The 18,511-nt window shown below is 36.4% G+C and overlaps 4 protein-coding genes across 5 annotated transcripts; 3 read left to right on the top strand and 1 right to left on the bottom strand.

The window, feature by feature from the left end:
- Positions 1 to 4,132: 4,132 nt before the first annotated feature.
- On the bottom strand, positions 4,133 to 10,513 carry LOC149728877 (sarcoplasmic/endoplasmic reticulum calcium ATPase 1-like). Its single transcript, XM_089887755.1, has 22 exons — positions 10,307 to 10,513; positions 10,170 to 10,187; positions 9,808 to 9,890; positions 9,626 to 9,730; positions 9,162 to 9,300; positions 8,819 to 8,899; positions 8,524 to 8,609; positions 8,236 to 8,391; positions 8,062 to 8,166; positions 7,629 to 7,832; positions 7,367 to 7,558; positions 7,003 to 7,134; positions 6,797 to 6,929; positions 6,533 to 6,738; positions 6,269 to 6,452; positions 5,753 to 6,125; positions 5,285 to 5,487; positions 5,131 to 5,216; positions 4,924 to 5,057; positions 4,736 to 4,853; positions 4,546 to 4,663; positions 4,133 to 4,273 (listed from the first exon to the last, which is right to left on the bottom strand). Exons 1-22 carry the CDS (start codon positions 10,422 to 10,424, stop codon positions 4,245 to 4,247), a joined length of 3,003 nt encoding a protein of 1,000 aa, XP_089743881.1. The 5' UTR covers positions 10,425 to 10,513; the 3' UTR covers positions 4,133 to 4,244.
- Positions 10,514 to 11,542: 1,029 nt separating this feature from the next.
- LOC149728876 (uncharacterized) lies at positions 11,543 to 14,201 on the top strand. 2 transcript variants are annotated; one of them, XM_089887878.1, is made up of 5 exons: positions 11,543 to 11,651; positions 11,803 to 11,881; positions 12,137 to 12,406; positions 12,732 to 12,967; positions 13,457 to 14,201. In XM_089887878.1, exons 2-5 carry the CDS (start codon positions 11,821 to 11,823, stop codon positions 13,673 to 13,675), a joined length of 786 nt encoding a protein of 261 aa, XP_089744004.1. In that variant the 5' UTR covers positions 11,543 to 11,651; positions 11,803 to 11,820; the 3' UTR covers positions 13,676 to 14,201. The 2 variants fall into 2 exon arrangements, with proteins under 2 accessions (XP_089744004.1, XP_089744003.1); XM_089887877.1 differs by having other exon boundaries at positions 11,545 to 11,651; positions 12,134 to 12,406; positions 13,457 to 14,198.
- Positions 14,202 to 14,431: 230 nt separating this feature from the next.
- Positions 14,432 to 15,745, top strand: LOC149728875 (uncharacterized). The gene has a single exon (XM_089887871.1). It carries the CDS (start codon positions 14,616 to 14,618, stop codon positions 15,429 to 15,431), a length of 816 nt encoding a protein of 271 aa, XP_089743997.1. The 5' UTR covers positions 14,432 to 14,615; the 3' UTR covers positions 15,432 to 15,745.
- Positions 15,746 to 16,331: 586 nt separating this feature from the next.
- LOC149728874 (syntaxin-16-like) lies at positions 16,332 to 18,461 on the top strand. The gene has a single exon (XM_089887848.1). It carries the CDS (start codon positions 16,345 to 16,347, stop codon positions 17,341 to 17,343), a length of 999 nt encoding a protein of 332 aa, XP_089743974.1. The 5' UTR covers positions 16,332 to 16,344; the 3' UTR covers positions 17,344 to 18,461.
- Positions 18,462 to 18,511: the final 50 nt, after the last annotated feature.

Here is an 18,511-nt window from a genome sequence, read left to right as displayed (position 1 = left end):
CCATCCGTTTAATGGAACCATCAATATCTCTGGTTCTTCCATCATCAACTTGAATTCTCCACAGCGTTGGCTGATTTTCTTCAGGGGAGTTTAAATCATTAAGGAAATACATCATCACATTTCCATTCAAATAAGTTCTCACAGTGGGAAGAGTAGCATCAAATATATAAACGGGCTCCAGTTCTTCTTCCGAAGACATTTATGTTAATTATTTTGTCAAAATTGTTGTTACTAAAATATTTACGTTATAAACTTAATTGTTACCAGGTCTACTATAACATAAAAAAGCGACTAACATTCAAACACACAACTCTATATACGCTACTTACACATTAGGTAAACTTTAAGCCGTGTCTGTAATTGTGTTAAACATTAATTATTAACAGACAATTTGGAATTTTAACATTCATACAAAACAATAAGTTACCAATTTATTGAATCAAGACCCAAGTTAAACATGAAATGTTGATGAATTAAATCAAACATCAAATGTTGTTGCTTTGTATAATTATAAACAAGAGTCGGGACGAAGTGGGTACCGCGCCCACCTAGCTAAAAAGTCACGGGTTCGAGGCTAACTTAAAGAGCATTATTTGTCTCATTATTGCTACCAATACAACTAACTACTAACATATTGTTGACAATTACATTTCTGTTTTTTTGCAAGCGAAATATTTCGCAAATATTGGTTCTACGCCTGTTTCTTCAAGTGAGCGACTGTAGGCACGCAGAAACGCAGCCGCGCGTTTAAACGTTAGAACATGGTAGTTCTTTTTCTTGATACTGTAAACAGCAATTTTCTGCTCCATTTTAGCTGCTATAATACCAAGATTTATGTAAATGCAGTAACTAAAAATTTTATCGCATTCTAGTGAAAGTGTTTTAGATTATTTATGAGCTGCAGGTCATTAGAGCATGGTGCCTGAACTTCGTTACAGGACTTGTTTTCCATTGTTCTATTAACTCGTGAATATTCGTGACAAGCCATGTTTTGTTTTATTGAATAACCAAAGAGTCAAAAATTAAAAATACCCCTTTGAACTATGAAGTAAAATGTAAACGTTTTTTATTCATCTGGTCATGTAACTACTTTAATAAATACGTAATATTGTAGTTTGTTTGTATAAAACACTAATCGATATGTTTAGAAACGGTGTGTAATTTGAACAACACACACGGAGAAGTAACGTATTTTTATAGTTAAAAGTGAATCCATCCTACTATGTAGGCTAGGCTAACTTGCGATAATACGAAACTAGGGTGAATTTACGGCTATCGGGTGTTGCTCACCAACTCTTAGTTTCAATCATAGATATCATATGTTATATGTATAGCTCAGTGGTTTCAATAGCAAACGCCGTGCTAAAGTTTCGCGAGCATAAGTAATCTGTTAATCGACGCGTGGAGTTTTGCTGGATTTTTTTATGTAGCTGAAAACGAGTAGCTGCTGTATATTATTCGATTAAAACACAGTCATACTCGTTGCTTCGTATTCCACTTTCTAAATGACGTCATACAGCCCGTGTCGTTTTAATAGAGCCATGCTCTCTTGTAAACTATGTTGCTGTGCTACCGCTAAATGTTGGTTTTCAATATAGTTAATGCTATTCATTTTATTTTCAGGATATGTAAGCACGACAACTATAATGTTTATAATGTACAATTAATTTTAAGCTGCGATTAATTAATAAATTTAGAATATGAACATTAATTGCTGTTCAAAAAAAAAGATTTAGAATTAGATACAGTTTTTGCGGTTTCTGCTTTTTAATGTTTAATTTTCACATTAGTATGTACATAATTATATATACAAGCGGGTTCACCAAACATAATGTTCCTAAAAAAACTATATGTGAGCCGTTTCCACACTATAACATGAGCTAAAGGTTTAATTGGTAATGTATGCACTAAATCTAAATAAATCGATCTATTATAAAACTACTAATTACTGCATACGACTCTGTCTCCAGGCAACTACGTCAGTGCAGCGTGTGAACCATCTGATAATATCTTGTGGAATCCCTAGTAAGTCGAAATATGGAAATATTCCGTGTAGATGTGGCAATGGTGGCAATGGTGGCAATGGTGGATCGTCTTTAATCGTAATCAAGCCATACACGCAGGTGTTAAGGGAGTTCGTCTTCATAACTCCCGTTTCGGCAGTAATTGTTCTTCGACCTGGTACCACCTTCGGTAGTAGGCTTTCGTACTGCTTCAACTCATCTCGGGTTCCACTTAAAGTGAAAGCAATATTTCGGTTGTCAATTTGGTATTCTGTCCAGGGAGCGGTAGGTACAGATGTCTGAACATTGGTAGCGCCCATAAAGGCACCATTAAGCGCATTTTTAGCATCTTGTTTAAGAGTGAGAATTGGGTTTCCAGCTGCTGTGTTCATCTGTTGAATGAAGCCTTGGAAAACTCCGTTAGGTTGAATGAAGCCTTGGGAATTTGGGTTCTGTGTTGCCACATCTACTTGAATTCTCCACCACGTATTTGTCTGATCGAAGAAATACATCAACACATTTTGATTCAAATACGGTTTAGATTTGGCAGAAAGTACAAATGCATGAACCGCCAATGGGGTCTCTGCTGGGTCTGACTGCAGTTGTGAGGCCATAACTGAATTTGTTGTTAAATTATTGCTAATAAAATATTTATCTTATTAACTCGTAACCAAGCAAGCTTTACTGCAAAAACAACAAAAATAAATTATTAAATATAAGATATAACACTACAAACGATCACTTTAAGAGAATTGCGGAAAATGCGTTTGCAAAATTCGCTTGTCTCTTGGAACGTAAAATTACATTGCTATGTTTAAAAACTCTAGTAGAATCATATTTCTTATGATACAATTTTCAATGTTCTGCTGCAAAAAATAAAACCTGAATACAAGCTTCGAAACAAACTAAGGCCTTTTAAAGCTTGGGAGCGTTTCATCGCCTTCTTCAATTATTCAAAGCTGATCATTTTGTAAACGAAACCTTGTACTATGGGTAATATATACTATTAGGCGGAAGTATAAACTAAAAAAACGAATAACCAAACATAAAACTTCGTTAAAACATTTCAATCGTAGACTTGTACAAGCATGATCTATGAAGGTATAATGACAAACTATTTGTCGCTTTGGTGTTACAAATATTCGAAACTGTTTTCTCGCTTCGTTCCCTTGTTCCTTGTGTAAAAACCCACGCTTTGTTTCCATAACGACCGAATTTTAAAAGCAACGAACTACCAAGGAAACAAATGTCACGAAATTTGAACTCAAACACCTTTTCAATATCTAGGCTAGTCATTGTAGAAAAGCTTGGCAACGCGCCTGCCTCATTAGGCTTATTCTTTACCATTCGTTGGTTCAGATTACTCGAAACTACTTTCTCGCTCTAGCCCGTTGTTCGACGAAATGTGTACGAGTCACTCGTTTATATATAACGACTAAACAGTGAAATATTTAAAATCAACTATCCAAACTATAAAACGAAATTTAAACTGATTTTATCAATTTGGTCATTTACATCTTTATATGTAGTACTGTGGGGGAAGATGGGACACCTTTAGCACATAATAACCAAATATTCTGATCTCGAGTTCGAGTTTCAAACAATCACCAACGGTCAACGGAAGTCGTGAGGATACGATTTTATAATTTAATGAATGTTCTTCGTTTACTACCAAATGGGACGAGAAAATAGAATGAAAAGGTGTCCCATCTTCCCCCACCCTACTCTATACATATAATTGTAGCTTGTTTATCTAAACGCCTTCAGAGGATATTTTGTAATAAGTTCTCACTTCGTCGTAAAAGTCGATATGTTTAGAAACGGTGTGTAATTTTAACGACATACACAGATAAATATTTTTTTTTATAGTTCAAAGTGAACGCCACCGCGTGTCTTGCGATAGCACTGTTGGGTTTGGTATTAATTCGCGTTGCCCGAAACTGTGGGGGGGGGGATTTAAATGGGAAACCAGATGTTATGTAGAAAGCACATTCGTAAAGTTTATTAATGAGCCTGGGATTTAAGATTCGAAAATACGAAGGTCTTTTAAACTTCAAGAGGATATAATCGACGTAATTCTCGAAAACTTTCAAAACTGTACCTTTTGAAACGGAATCTCAAAACCAACGTTTGTACCATAGAAATCAAAATTTATTTATATTTCTGTGGTTATATATATGAACGTTGCTTAAACAATGAGTATTTAGTTGAAGTTTGTGCAGAAGAAATCTCAGGTAACATCTATTGTGTCTTCTTCAAATCAGGTGTTACTAAGGAATAAAAAAGCAAGGTCAATCAGAGTCGATTTGACAAAAAATATGAATAACGGAGTTGATGTAACTTGCTATATCCTCGCGTGGTTGAAAAACGACGGTATAACACAAATGTTCTGTTTCGTACATCTCGTGCGAGCTTACGAGTTGCCACATATGTAACTTTGTGGGTAATTTGTCTGTATGGCTACCAATTTAAACAACCCATTAATGACCACTGGGTTGGGGCAATTGTACGCCCATGTATTTGACTTTATTACGTAACAAACCTTCAACGTAGTTTCTGGCGATCCATTTCAATCCTTCGTCAACGAAAATAACTGGAAGCGAGATTTTCAGAACCACCATCCACTCAGTGAAGTTCAGGGGACAGATTTTGAAAACCATCTAAAAGTCATTGATTATTATACATCGGGCCGCATAAGGGGAAATAAAAGAGAATTCGTTGCAAATATTTACCGGCAGTGGATCGACGTGAAGAATGACAAAGTGAAGAGTAAGAGAGAGAACGATGGCACCGATCAACCACACGTTTTGCCATGGTGGCATACGGAACAAGGATTGGTTCTCCGAAACACTATAAATGTAAAGATATGTTACATAAACTATTGTTGATATACATTCATTCGCTGGTGAATGAGTTTTACCTGTTTAAAGCATTGCACAACTCGATGACGACCAACACAGATAGAGCCATCGTCATTGGGTGAGGATCCTCGAAAATCTTGCAAGTAATTCCTTCGAAATCTTCAGGTTGAGTTGAGCACGACATGAAATGGGTCTGTAGATAGACAAAGTTAATTACAACAATATACTTGTACTATTTCTACATCTCTGTAAGGTATAAAACTTACAATTTGCCACCAAGTGAGCTGGGGTCCGTTAGGGGCATACATAAACCACCACAGTGATGCACCAACAGTTCCAAATCCGACGTATCCTGTTCAAATATAAATATTAATAAAATATTCAACTTTGTATAAAATACCAGCGAAAAAAAATCGTTACCTCCAACAACACAATATCGAAGCATAAGCCACCCGTTAATCAAAGAATCTTTGGTGGATCGAGGAGCTTTCTCCATGATGTCAAGATCAGCTGGGTTGAAGCTAAGAGCAGTAGCAGGGAGTCCATCAGTGACGAGGTTGACCCACAAAAGTTGGACGGGAATCAGAGCTTCGGGAACTCCAAGAGCAGCTGCCAGGAAAATGCTGAAATCAAATGGCCCTTTAGATTGTATAGTGCAGTGGGCTAGGATGGGATTCTACCATTAGTAGCTAAAACCCATATTTCCTGATCGTGTCTTTAACAATTAACAATCTTTTGGAGGCGTGGGGCCACGGTTTCAAAATCCTGTAAGCATATTTAGGCTACTACCAAATGCGATAGGAAAGAGTATGAAAACATGTCCCCTCTTACCACACCCTACCCTACCCTAAACACAGTTTTAATTTACAATAAGTCAAACTAAATTACCAAACGACTTCTCCGATGTTTGAGGAAATGAGGTAACGAATGAATTGCTTCATGTTGTTGTAGATTGCACGACCTTCTTCAACCGCTGCTACGATGGAGGTGAAGTTATCATCAGCCAATACCATGTCGGAAGCACTTTTAGCGACAGCGGTACCACTTCCCATCGCGATCCCAATCTCAGCTTTCTTCAATGCTGGAGCATCGTTTACACCGTCACCGGTCATAGCGGTTACGTCACCATTGGCTTGTAGATATTCAACGATCTTGCTTTTGTGAGCTGGTTCCACTCGAGCAAAGAGACGAGCTCGTAGACAAGCTTTAGCTTGCTCATTAACACTTAGATTATCAAACTCCCGACCAGTGTATGCCATTCCTGTTAAACGAAGGTGTTACTTGAAATAAAATTTGTGTTTCGCTTTTACATATAAGCACAACATAATTTGCATTTATTTGTTCGGATACTGTCGCGAAGATCAGGTTATTTAATCAAACAACAAAGAAAGGGAAAACACAAACCTGTTGTATCTTCGTCTTCACCAAAGACACCAATACGTCGGCAGATTGCTTCAGCAGTTGCTTTGTTGTCACCGGTGATGACAATGACGCGAATTCCAGCGTTTCTACAATCCTGAACAGCTTGAAATACTTCAAGACGAGGTGGGTCAAGCATACCGACGATTCCAACAAAAGTGATTCCAGTCTATTAACATGTGTGTGATGTCACATTAGATTTATGAACGCATTTCTATAAAGGAAGAAATATATGTTGCTGATCTTCACCTCATACTCGACGAATTTAGTCGAATCTCCAAGATTCATCTGACTTGGGCTTGGTGGTGTGTCAATAGTTCCCAAGGCCAAACATCTTAGTGTGTCACGTCCTGTACCGTAGTCTTTCACCAAGCTTTGGATCTTTTGTTTAATTTCAAAAGTCATTGGAACTCGTTGTGTTCCTACTCGAACGTGTGTGCATCGGTCTAGTACTCCTATAATATTAGTAAAATAGTTTGGTTGTTGCAAGAAATAATTGCTTTTTATGTTTACCCTCTGGTGCCCCTTTGACAAACATTTTGGGTCCCATAGCGGATGGAGCTGTTGGTCGGCAGTAAGAACTCATTGATTTTCGGTCTCGCGAGAACTCAAGGGTAAACTCTTTTTTCATCATGCTTTTGATAACCTAGATGACGACAAAATTAAAGAATCTTTAAACACACCATGCAAGTTAAGGTTGTATAAGGATACGAACTTACCGTGTTGCAAGGAACGGATCTTTCGGATTTATCCATCGAAGAGAGATCGGTGTTGAAGACGTTCATCTTTTCGCAAAGCACTGTGAGTGCGGTTTCGGTTGCTTCCCCAACTTTTTCATAAATTCCCTTGGACTGTAAATAAAATCCAATTTAAAAGAGTTGGAATCTAAACAGAGCAAAAAAAAAGTAAAGGATAAGACTTGTTTTTATTCTATTTTCTCATTTAATTTGGTAGATACAAAGAACGTTTGCAGAATTGAACAACCGCATCCTTAAAAGCCGTTGTTATTTGTTTAATACACGATAAGCAAAAATGAGGTGTAACGATATCTTATTGTACTCCCCAAGAATATAACTTTCTAACCTCATTGTAATCGAGCGATGAATCATTGCAGAGAGCGCATATGGTGGATAATTCAGTGAGAGCATCATATTCGCTGCATCGAATCTTCTTTCCGTCCTTTGTCACCTCTCCGGTTGGTTCATAGGTAGAGCCCGAGATTTTGAACTCATGGAAAGCTGCTCCGTCAGCCATTACTTTATCCACGACAAACATCTGGTCAAAAATAACAATTATGAAATTTTCTTTTACTTGTCTTTGCCCGGTAAATGTAAATATTATTTACCCTGCATACGGACATCTGGTTGGTGGTGAGAGTTCCAGTTTTATCAGAACAGATTACGGAGGTACATCCAAGAGTTTCCACGGATGGAAGACTGCGGACGATTGAGTTTTTCTTTGCCATACGGCTAGTTCCAAGAGCCAAGCAAGTGGTGATGACTGCTGGTAATCCTTCGGGAATGGCTGCTACAGCAAGAGCTACGGCGATCTGTACAAATTAGGTTGATAAAACAATAAAAACAATATACATATATTGTTTTATCTATCTCTTGTAAACGTTGGCGAAGATCATATTATTAAAAGAACGAAGAAAAGGGAATTGAAGGCAAACGACTGTCGCTAAAATATTCTATATGAATAAAAGGCGTCAATTTAGAAGCGTGCTGCATCCAAGTTTAACTGAATGAATAGAAATCACCGTATGATCTTATGCTTACTTTGAAGTAGTAAATAGCTCCTTTCAACCAAGATCCACCATGTACTGGATCGTTGAAATGTCCGATGTTGATTGCCCATACCGCAATACAGATCACAGTAATGATCTACGTAATAGAATGTTTGTAAGAAAGAAATGTAAAATATAGAAACATTTCACTGAAACGAAACTTTACCTTTGATAGTTGTTCACCGAATTCGTCAAGTTTTTGTTGCAGAGGAGTCTTTTCTGCTTCAGTCTGAGCCATCTGATCTCGGATCTTTCCAATTTCCGTGTTGCTTCCTGTTCCAATCACGATACCGGTTGCTTTTCCTGATGCGATGTTCGTTCCCTGTAATTTGAATATGTTGAATTAAACGGTAAAACAGCAAATCCGTGTTATCACGACTGTCAATAAACAAAAATTAATATTTATTTACTCAACATGGAATGGGCATTATAGGGTTATAAGTTATTCACGTACCGAAAACAAAAGATTTTTCTTGTCTTGATTGACAGCTCTTGGATCTGGGACGGCATCTGTGTGTTTGATTACACTAACACTCTCACCTATTTTGCAGAATGTTGGTTAGCAAAGTCTAATTATTAGTTTTCACATTTGAAATCTTGTTAAAACAATTAAAACCTAAAAAAAATATTTGTTTTCGTATTAAAAAAAAAGTGATAGGATAAGACTGATAAATTAATATGAGTAGTATTAAACAGTTAAACATTTAAATAATTAATTTTTTTTTACATTTTAAAATATTAAAACTTACCTGTAAGGATGGCTTGGTCAACTCTGAGAGTAGTTGAATGGATTGCAATCAGTCGAATATCAGCTGGAACTTTATCTCCGACTAAAAACAAACTTTATTCATTAGATCTGTTCGCTCACATACATATATAGTAAGTTGGGGCAAAATGGAACACGTTTCCATTTGTTTTACCGTTTTATAAGGTAATAAACAAATATTTACTTAATCATAAAACCTTACACACATGGCTCTTCGAAATCGTCGTTAATTATTCAAAACACGTTTAAGAAATATGGGATATAAATGCGCCACGATGTCCCATCTTACCCACAGCAGTACTATATATTGTTTAAAACAAATATACCTGATATTTCAACAATGTCACCAGGAACAATATTCCGAGCGAGAACTCGTTGAACAGCAGCTCGGTCTTGTCGAATAACCTTTCCCATCTCGGGTTCATATTCCTTTAAGGCTTCGATCGCGCTCTCGGCATTTCTTTCCTAAACGAATACTTCAATTTAGTTTATATCGGAGATTAAAAGTTGGTGTGATAGGGTGTCAGCCCCTGCTGTTAAAGGTTCATCGCTTCTACCACTGTGGGCGTATGTGTTCTTGAGGTAAGACACTTAACGGCAGTTGCTCCAACCCAGTGGTCGCTAATGGGTTGTCTAGATTGTTAATCACATAGAGAAAATACAGTCACCCACAAAGTTACACACGTAGTAACTCGGGCACGAATTGTATGAAACAGTACACCTGTGTTATAACGCATGTCGTTTTATGAGTCAAATAACATTCAACACATTTTGATCGGGCGTAACTTGCCTGCCATATCCCAATGATAGAGTTTGCAATGAGAATAAGAAGGATTACAAACGGTTCAACGAATGCTGTTATTGTTTCTTCTCCGTCTTCAAACAAAGCCAACACCTGAAAAAAACATTTTGGTTGTTATTTTTTTGTAAAAAATCTTGCTGATTTACTTTTATTTTTCAAGGAAAACTTACAAATGAAATAATGGCGGCAAGAAGGAGGATTCTTACAAGAAGATCTTCGAATTGTTCGACAACCATTTGCCACAAAGATTTACCTGTGAAATAAACATTATAGTATAGAGTGGGGTAAGATGAGACACGTTTTTATTGTCTTTTCTCGTTTCATTTGGTAGTAAACAAGGAACACTTGTAGAAATATATAACGTTAAATACGTGATTCTAAAACAGAGTTTACAATTGTATAAAAAACGATTAGAAATTATGGGGTTTGGGTGCCAACGGCATTTCATCTCCCACAGTACAGCAGTATTAAAATATAAATACTATAAAGTTCTAACTATATATTTTGCCCGAATGCTTTCAAAGTTGCTTACCCTCTTCAGCTGGTAGTTCTGAAAAAAAAGAATAGCGGTTAGTATATAATAACAAATAATTAAAGCTGAAGTATAATTCACTCGACTTAAATGAAATATACATGCTCCTATATACAATTTTCGACCAGTATACTCACCGTTCGGTCCATATTTCTCCCGATTTCGTTTTACTTGGTCTTCGCTTAAACCATGAGTCGGAGAAACGCTAAAATAACTCAAGACTTCTGCCGATGTTTTACAATAAGCGTCCTCCATGTTGAAAAGGACTGACTAATTACAAGTAAAACTGACACAATTCGATAATTGAATAAAACGTCTAAGTCTGAACATAAATAGTGTAAATGTAAGCCCAAGTAACAGTAATATATCTTATGTCTTTAGTTCTTGTACAACCCAATGGTTACCAATGGGAGTCTAAATCATCAACCGTACAGAAAAAACAATCACCCGCAAATATAAGTTACATACATGGTAACTCGCAAGCGGACTCAAGATGCGTGAAACAGAACATCTGTTATATAACGACTTTCATTTCCCCACAATGTGAGGGAATAAAGCAAGTTACATTACCATTGCTTATAAACTAACTAAAGCTGATTAGTTCCTTATCTTGACGCAATACTTGTTCGAATGATGATATCGAAGCTATCGCTCGTGTTATATACCACGCCCTGTGTCTACCAGATGCCCAATACGATGCGTAGGTGACAACTGCTGCAGGAGTTGCTGCTAATATGACATCGAGACCTCATGCTGAACTCTGAATTGAACGTGCAAATTCTACACCGTTTAAACTATTCACACTTGAGTTACCATCAGGCCAGCTTATTTTCGGTCCCAGCTGTATTTCTTAGTCGTCCATATTTGTTTAATGACGATATTACGTATCGTGGCCTTCTATGTATTAAAGCATAGTCACTTCAGTATACTATGATTAAAGTCAATTAATGCAATGATTGTAAATTCGTTTTTTCATCGGCATGAACATTATAGCACAGTATTGTGGGGAAAGATGGGACACCTTTAGCATAATACACCCAAATATCATGATCGTGTTTTAAACAATTATAAAAAAACGGTCTATATAGAAGTCGTGAGGATACGGATTTATAATTCTTTGAATGTTCTTTGTTTATAATCAAATGAGACGAGATAATAGAACGAAAAGGCCATCTTACCCCACCCTACTATACATTTTGCATGTAGATAACAAAAAGCGGCAACCACAAGACTTATACCAGCAATAATCAAACTCAAGTTACTTTCAAGTCTTGCCCAATACCACATACGTCCATAATGGTGGCCGCTTAATTCTAATTAAATTTGCCGGCAGTCATAAGATCATTGCGGGACCGGCGGCAAATTTCTTATTATATTTGTGCCTCCCTTGCCGTGCACGAAGCGTGTTTTACTCGCTTGGTTTGTGTGTGTATGGTACGGTTCTCGTTTTACTGTTTTGACGAAAGGTTGTTTAACTGTGAGGTAATTGTTGTAAATTCATTTAAATTCAGTAGGCTATATATCATTGATATTTGTATCAAGCTGTTACTGTAGCCTACACAGGGTATTGTATAACGACTAAGCGTACTATTCAAAGTAACTATAGTGTTTTGACTGCTCACTGTTAAAGCAGCTGTAACTCACCAGAACAATGAGAAAAGTTGTTAATTTCTTGCTTGTACTTGCGCAAGTTTGGTTCGTTGCTCAATCAAGTAAGTACATTAAGTTTATAAACCATATTGTGGTTGGATAGCACATATTTTATTTTTTTTGGTTTAACGTTCCTTTTGTTAGTAAACCAAGAATAACAAAATGATTCAACCGTATATCTCCATAATTCTAAACGAGTATTGGCAATTGTTCATACCTCGATTAGAAAATATGGGATACCATGTGCTTAAAGTATATCTATCTAATTGGAGTACTTATGACGTAGGTTAATGCAACATTAACCCAATATACAGCAGATCAACTGATGACGAGCAGGGGAAGTTGGAAACAACCTTCGTTTTCGCAGAAATCAAAAACAAAACTACAGATACTCTACAGGTTATGCTTGTCCAAAGCCCCTGATTTTGTATACGCCGTAGCGAAACCAAGCAACCAATCTTTGCCATTCGAATTTAGTCTGGTCGTTCTGAAAATGAATTCCGGTAGTTTTCTGGTTGAATTAGAGCGAGTTGATCAAGCTTCAGGTTGGGATACGATGATAACTGTGGACTGGTTTTTGTATACAGGTAAGAGTATTTATAGTAGGGTGGGAGAATATCGGACACCTTTAGCACATAATATCCAAATATCTTGATCGTGTTTTGCAGAATTAACAGCAGTCTATGAGAGCGAGGATATGGTTTTATAAGTCTTTGCACTGAGAAAACGGAATAAAAAGATGTCTCATCTCCCCCCACCCTAGTATATGACTCGTAAATTTTATTTTATTTTAGGTGGAATAAAAGTAGTTTTTACCTGCAGTGTTTCCTTCTCTCCCTTGTATTAATTAAGCTGATCGTCCCCATATACTTTATCCGGAGATTTAAATTAATTATGTTTTTTGTTAAAAAGGTATTGCTTTGGTACACGGAAAACGAGTTTTTTGGCTTCCCGATCTCTCTGAAACAAAGACAATGAACCAAGAGCAATCAGCGATGTACTGCACCAACCGTGGCGCTGAATTAGCTGACATTGCGGACAAGGAGACGTACAAATTAATCTATAACCACATTGCGGAATCTCACATGTATAACACAAAAATACGTTCGTTCGTGCATGCTTGGTTAGCTTCGAAGTATAATCCACAGGTATGCTGGAATAAGTATTTTAATTTCATGAGCACGTGTATTAAATGTATAGTAGGGTGGGGAAAGATGGGACACCTTTAGCACATGATATCCAAATATTCTGATAATGTTTTAAACAATTAACAACGGCCTATGGGAGTCGGGAGGATACGATTTTATAATTTTTTGAACGTTCACTGTAGAATGAGGTGAGTAAAGAGAATAAAAAGGCCTCCCATCTTTCCCCACCCTATTATATGTCATATTAATTCAATGATACACCATTTATAGTTTCAATCTTTTTATCGTCACATTTGGTAGTTATTATTAACAAAACAATTAACAACGCTCTTTTAAAGTCTGGGGACTACGGTTGTAACTCTGTAAACATTTACTCTAAAAATTGTTTACAGCCAAACGGGACGGGAAAATATAATTAAAAGGTGTCCCATCTCCCCCCACCTCACCCTATTATACTAACCCAATATTAATGTACCAAACATCTACCAGACCAGAAACGTGACACAGAGCAATGGCGAGCCTGGTTTTAATGGATACGGAAGATGGAGACAGCCTTCTTTTCCCAGCTCCGGTATCAATGACACTGTATTGGCTGTCCGAGTTCGTGATTACGACTCACAGGACAGCGGGTTATTAAATTTCCCGCCAAAGCAAGCACTTGGTGCTTGCACTGTGGTCTGCTCCATGAAACTTCTACCTAATCTATAACGAGTTGTCCGGCGCCGTGGTGCAGTGGTTAGAGTCTCTGCCTCTAGACAAGAAGATATAGGATTCAGACTCGAAGCCCCTAATATTGTGGGCGTATGTGTTTTTACGCAAGACACTGCTCGGCAATTGCTCTAACCTATGTAACTACAGGGTTTCCAAAATTTTCAGATATGTACATATTAAAAAGGACAAATCACAAAAAATACATATATATATGTGGAATGTGGTAAATTATAAGCGGGCAGCACGAGGCCTATAAAACATCGAACCGGTTTTATAACGACTGTCGTTTCATACACAACGCTCGTGTTTACATGATTGTATTCATCCAACGCTTTTTAATCCATAGATGAAGAGAAAACTTATAGTTATAACACAGGTGTCATATATTGCCACCCTAACGGTTAAACATTGTGTCTCCCTATCTATACTTGTGAATTATTTTGTACTTTTTTACCTTCTTCTGAAGTTGTTTCTACTTACTTTTGAATTACTTTTAGACATGCTTCTGTATTTCATTGTCTTTTTATAAAATGTACATATTTTATCTTAACTACAGTTGTCTTTATAAAATGTACATTATATGGTAACTACTCAGCAGTGACATATAAAGCCTATATAGAGCTACTACGCTATTTTACAAAACCCGCTGCTGGTTACATAATATACCCAGAGCCATAGAAAGGTGTTTATACGACTCTGCATGTACCCAGCGCAGTGTGACGTCAGAGCGCTTGCCAGTAGACTGGAGGATATAAGGGTCGTTACTCAAAGGCTGTTAACAACAGTAATAGCTTAAAAATTTGAAACTTCAAGAACAGGACGCAGCTCGTTTGTTTATCTTGACTTGTCAGTATGATCAATGCTTTTGCATTCTTGTTTGTTTTGAGCACCATATCCAGCAGAGGGTGAAGTGGCGAGTTTGTATTTACAGCCCACCATGAATTTCAAGCGTAGTTTGTGCTTGGTTAGACTATTTAGGCAAACATCAGTACCACAGAGGCACATTTTAAACAATGTCGGGAATCCATTTACTTTGCGTCGTAGCTTATCCTTCAATAAACTTGACAGCTTAGAATTTCGTCGAATTGGAGTCAATTGCACAAAAGATGTTCAGAAAATCATCACCTCATTTTATTCACCACATGCTCACTTAATGAAAGCAGCAAATGCACCACTTGCAGAAGTTGTTGCAGTGCATACACAACGTGCAAAGGATTTATTGAAACAAAACGTTTCGATTGGTGTATTTGAAACGAACTCGCAAGAATTGGTTGCAGTTTCTCTTAACTCGATTCGAATTCAAGAGGAAGGCGAAAAAACTAGTGGAAACAGTGAACTGACAGTTGACGACCAATTTGAATGGATTGCTTGCAGAGTGCGTTTAATTGAACGACTGGAAGGAGCGAATCTCTTCGAGGAGTTGGGAGTCAAAAAACTATTCGGTGTGCATATGCTTACTGTCGATTCTTGCTATACAAACTTGGGTTTAGGAACAACTTTATTAAGAAGTGCAGATAAACTTGGCTCAGAGTATGGATGTGAGTGTAGAATAGGACTACCCTCTTCTCAAAACTCATTGGCACTGACAATAAACGCAGGTTCATCTATTTTAAGGAAAGTCAATTTGTTGCATTACATCGACGATGTCACGGGTACGAAACCATTTACAAATGTACAGCCTCCAAATAATTATTTATGGATCACTTATCGACGATTGCTACTAAGACCAGAAGTCTCCCAGAATGGAGACTAATGACGTAATTGATACATATATATCTGTATGAATTCACAATAGTCGTTGAATAAAATATTGTTTGTGTTTTCTGATTTATCTGTGGTAATGTTGTCAATGGGTATCAATCTGCTACCATTACGGGCGTGTGTGGCCTTGGGCAAGACGCTTAACGCCAATTGCAACAAACCAGTTCCTATAATGGGTTGGGTAAATTGTCAGCCATACCCATACATATACTTTAAACCGTGTTTACAGTCTAAAGTGTTTTATATTCCATTTTATAAAATGTGTCGGATGTTAAATAAAGTGGACATTGTGCAAAAGTTACCAAACTTCAATGATCGACACCGAAATAGTGGCTTTGTAGTTGCAGGTAATTCCCCTAATCCACATGCATTGACGATTTTAAACATAGACATCGTCAAAACTATAAAAGTTTTGTTAATAAGTCATTTATTTGAACCAGGATAACGTACACGATTTAGTGTTATTTGTCAGCAATAGTCTTTAAGTTTTATGTTTTATGCTTATTAGTTTTATAGAATACCCGCAGTTAACCGATAAAGAAAATGGCATGATTATTTGTTTCGATATTGCGGGAATCCACGCAGTAAAATATATGTAAGTTTCTCTAAACAGAAGAGACAAAAATACTTTTCATTATTGTATTTATTAACATGTACCAATATGCTACATAAAACTAAGCTGTATTTTATATATATATTTACCACTTTGCTTAAAATATATAGCCTATACTGTATTGTAGATGTGGATGTGCTACATGTATATAAAAGGTCTGTATTAGACTATTTGTATAGCCTATTCACTATTCTGGCATTGTAGCATAGTGTTATCTAATACAACTTTTCCAATACTTAATTAAAAGCTTATCAAAATTTATGGCAAATGCTTTGTTTTGATATTTTTACGTATGTTGTTTCGATTTTTAGGTTTTGTTTTAGTGAAGATAAGACGTGTGTTGTTTAACATGGCTGTCAGATCACTCACTGAGGCGTTTCTCCTTATGAGGAATAATTCCTTGCAAAACAAGAACATGTTCACAAGTCATAACACGGACTATGAAGAGGAGGATGACAGGGTAGCTTTGGTAGGAGGGAAAAAATACGACGAAGAATCTCGTATTGGATTTCGAAAGTGTCTTCCGCCACAGTGGACAGATGAATCTCATGATTTGAAGTACAATATCTCAAACATTGAACAGAAGATGCAGGATTTATCCTTGCTCCATGATAAGCATCTGCATCGTCCCACACTGGATGATGATGTAGAAGAAGAGCACGAGATCGAAGTGATGACTTTAGAAATCACTCATCTCTTTCATCAGTGCAGTGCTACTATAAAGACGATTAGGAAACAAGGACAAACTTCAGGCCGAGATACAGTGGTTGTAAATAATTTGGTGTCTAGTTACGCAGCGCAGTTGCAAGATCTTTCGACTAAGTTTAAAAAAGCGCAATCTTCGTATCTGAAAAAGTTGAAGCACAGAGAGGAGCGCTCACATCATTTCTTTAGCTCAACATCAGTCCTTATGCCGGAGCACACGGAGGATGATATAGATGATGCCGACTTCAACAAAGCTCTTTCGCAAGATCAGGTTGCAATTATCGACCAGAATGCCGTAAATATTGAACAGCGAGAAAGTGAAATAAGATCTGTAGTTCAAAGCATCAATGATCTTGCTGAAATTTTCTCGGACCTTGGAAATATTGTCGTTGAACAAGGAACTGTCCTTGACCGAATTGACTACAACGTAGAAAACGCTGTTGTTAAAACGGAAACTGGTTTAGGGGAGCTGAAAAAGGCAGAAGAATACCAGAAAAAAAATCGAAAACTTGTTGTTATCCTGGTAATGGCTGTTATTGTAATAATTTTGCTTATAATTTTAATAAGCAGTAAGTCTAAAAGCTAATTTTCAACACAGTCAAATATTTTATCTTAATTAGAGGCAATAACAAACTAATGTTAAATGCGAAGCTAGTGGTAACTACATGTTATTCTGCTGTTATTCCCTTTTCATTAAAAATTCCTCTTTATTTCATTATGTACATCAGTGCTTCTTTACCATTTTTTACAACACAACCTAATCCAAAGCATGAATAATTACTAAAGCTGTAACAACATATTTCCAAAACAATATTTTACAAAGCAGTAATTTAACTTTTACAATAAGTTAAAGTCAAAAACAAATTGTACATATTTTGAGTCACAGACCATGGGAAGAAGCAACGATTTGCACTGAATGGATAGGCCTATTGAAATCCAAGTTATTCATTTTAAATTTCAATCATTAAGGTGCAATACATGTTCACAAATAATGTACTGTAGGACTAGTATTGTTATGAAATAGCCATGTCCCATGTAACACATTGTCTTGGTATGGTTTATAGTTAACAGCAGTTGGTAGTTGGTGTTGTACGGATATGAAATAGTTTAATAAAATTGATAATTTGTCAGTACTGCCTAGGCAAAGTGCCAATCTAAATTTCTTCAATCTGTTCTATTCATATCACTTTAGTTGACTATATTATATTCTATATTGTGAACTGATCTGTTTTTAGACTGTTTAATTAGTCTTTTTTGTTTTTTAAAATAATATATATATTTACAAATTTCTAAAGTAGGGTTTAAGATATTTATTAGCTGGCTTACATTGTTTTTGTGCTTTGTACTTTGTTTTATATTTTACTGTTTGTTTATCATGTCTGTTTTCATAATTTTGATGTCCTGTTATTATATTTTTAAAACTGCTCTGCCTCTGCTGGTAAAAATGTACAGAAAGTTTATGGTAAACTACAGTTTGTCTGGAATGTCTGCCATACAATGAGACTTCATCAGTTGTTTTGCCACTTTTTTTATTCAGAAGAGCAGTTTCAAACTTTATATTAAAGCTAGTTGTTCAATTACACCGACTAAACTTTAACTTTTGAACCAAGAACATTAAAATTTGCCACCCACAAATATGTTGCTTATTTGTTACTTTAACAATAAGAAATAATTTTATCACTTTTTGTTTTATTTTTTTTTAGATCTATCATGTATACATTATAGTACAACTTGAGTTCCTGCTTAGAGACATT

The sequence above is a fragment of the Ciona robusta genome, chromosome 11 (assembly GCF_009617815.1).
Source record: "Ciona robusta chromosome 11, ASM961781v2".
Lineage (NCBI taxonomy): Eukaryota > Metazoa > Chordata > Ascidiacea > Phlebobranchia > Cionidae > Ciona > Ciona robusta.
This window is presented reverse-complemented; position numbering and strand designations above follow the sequence as displayed.

Bases quoted from the DNA above. Each gene is read 5' to 3' on its own strand.
- LOC149728877 (XM_089887755.1), bottom strand. From the start codon at position 10,424: ATGGAGGACGCTTATTGTAAAACATCGGCAGAAGTCTTGAGTTATTTT. The intron at 8,900-9,161 runs GTATATTTGTTT...GTTTGTTTTTAG, and splicing joins TGACATTGTTGAAATATCAG to TCGGAGATAAAGTTCCAGCT. The intron at 7,135-7,366 runs GTTAGAAAGTTA...TTTTATTTACAG, and splicing joins CATCGCTCGATTACAATGAG to TCCAAGGGAATTTATGAAAA.
- LOC149728876 (XM_089887877.1), top strand. From the start codon at position 11,821: ATGAGAAAAGTTGTTAATTTCTTGCTTGTACTTGCGCAAGTTTGGTTC. The intron at 11,882-12,133 runs GTAAGTACATTA...CCCAATATACAG, and splicing joins TTGGTTCGTTGCTCAATCAA to CAGATCAACTGATGACGAGC. The intron at 12,968-13,456 runs GTATGCTGGAAT...AACATCTACCAG, and splicing joins CTTCGAAGTATAATCCACAG to ACCAGAAACGTGACACAGAG.
- LOC149728875 (XM_089887871.1), top strand. From the start codon at position 14,616: ATGAATTTCAAGCGTAGTTTGTGCTTGGTTAGACTATTTAGGCAAACA.
- LOC149728874 (XM_089887848.1), top strand. From the start codon at position 16,345: ATGTTGTTTCGATTTTTAGGTTTTGTTTTAGTGAAGATAAGACGTGTG.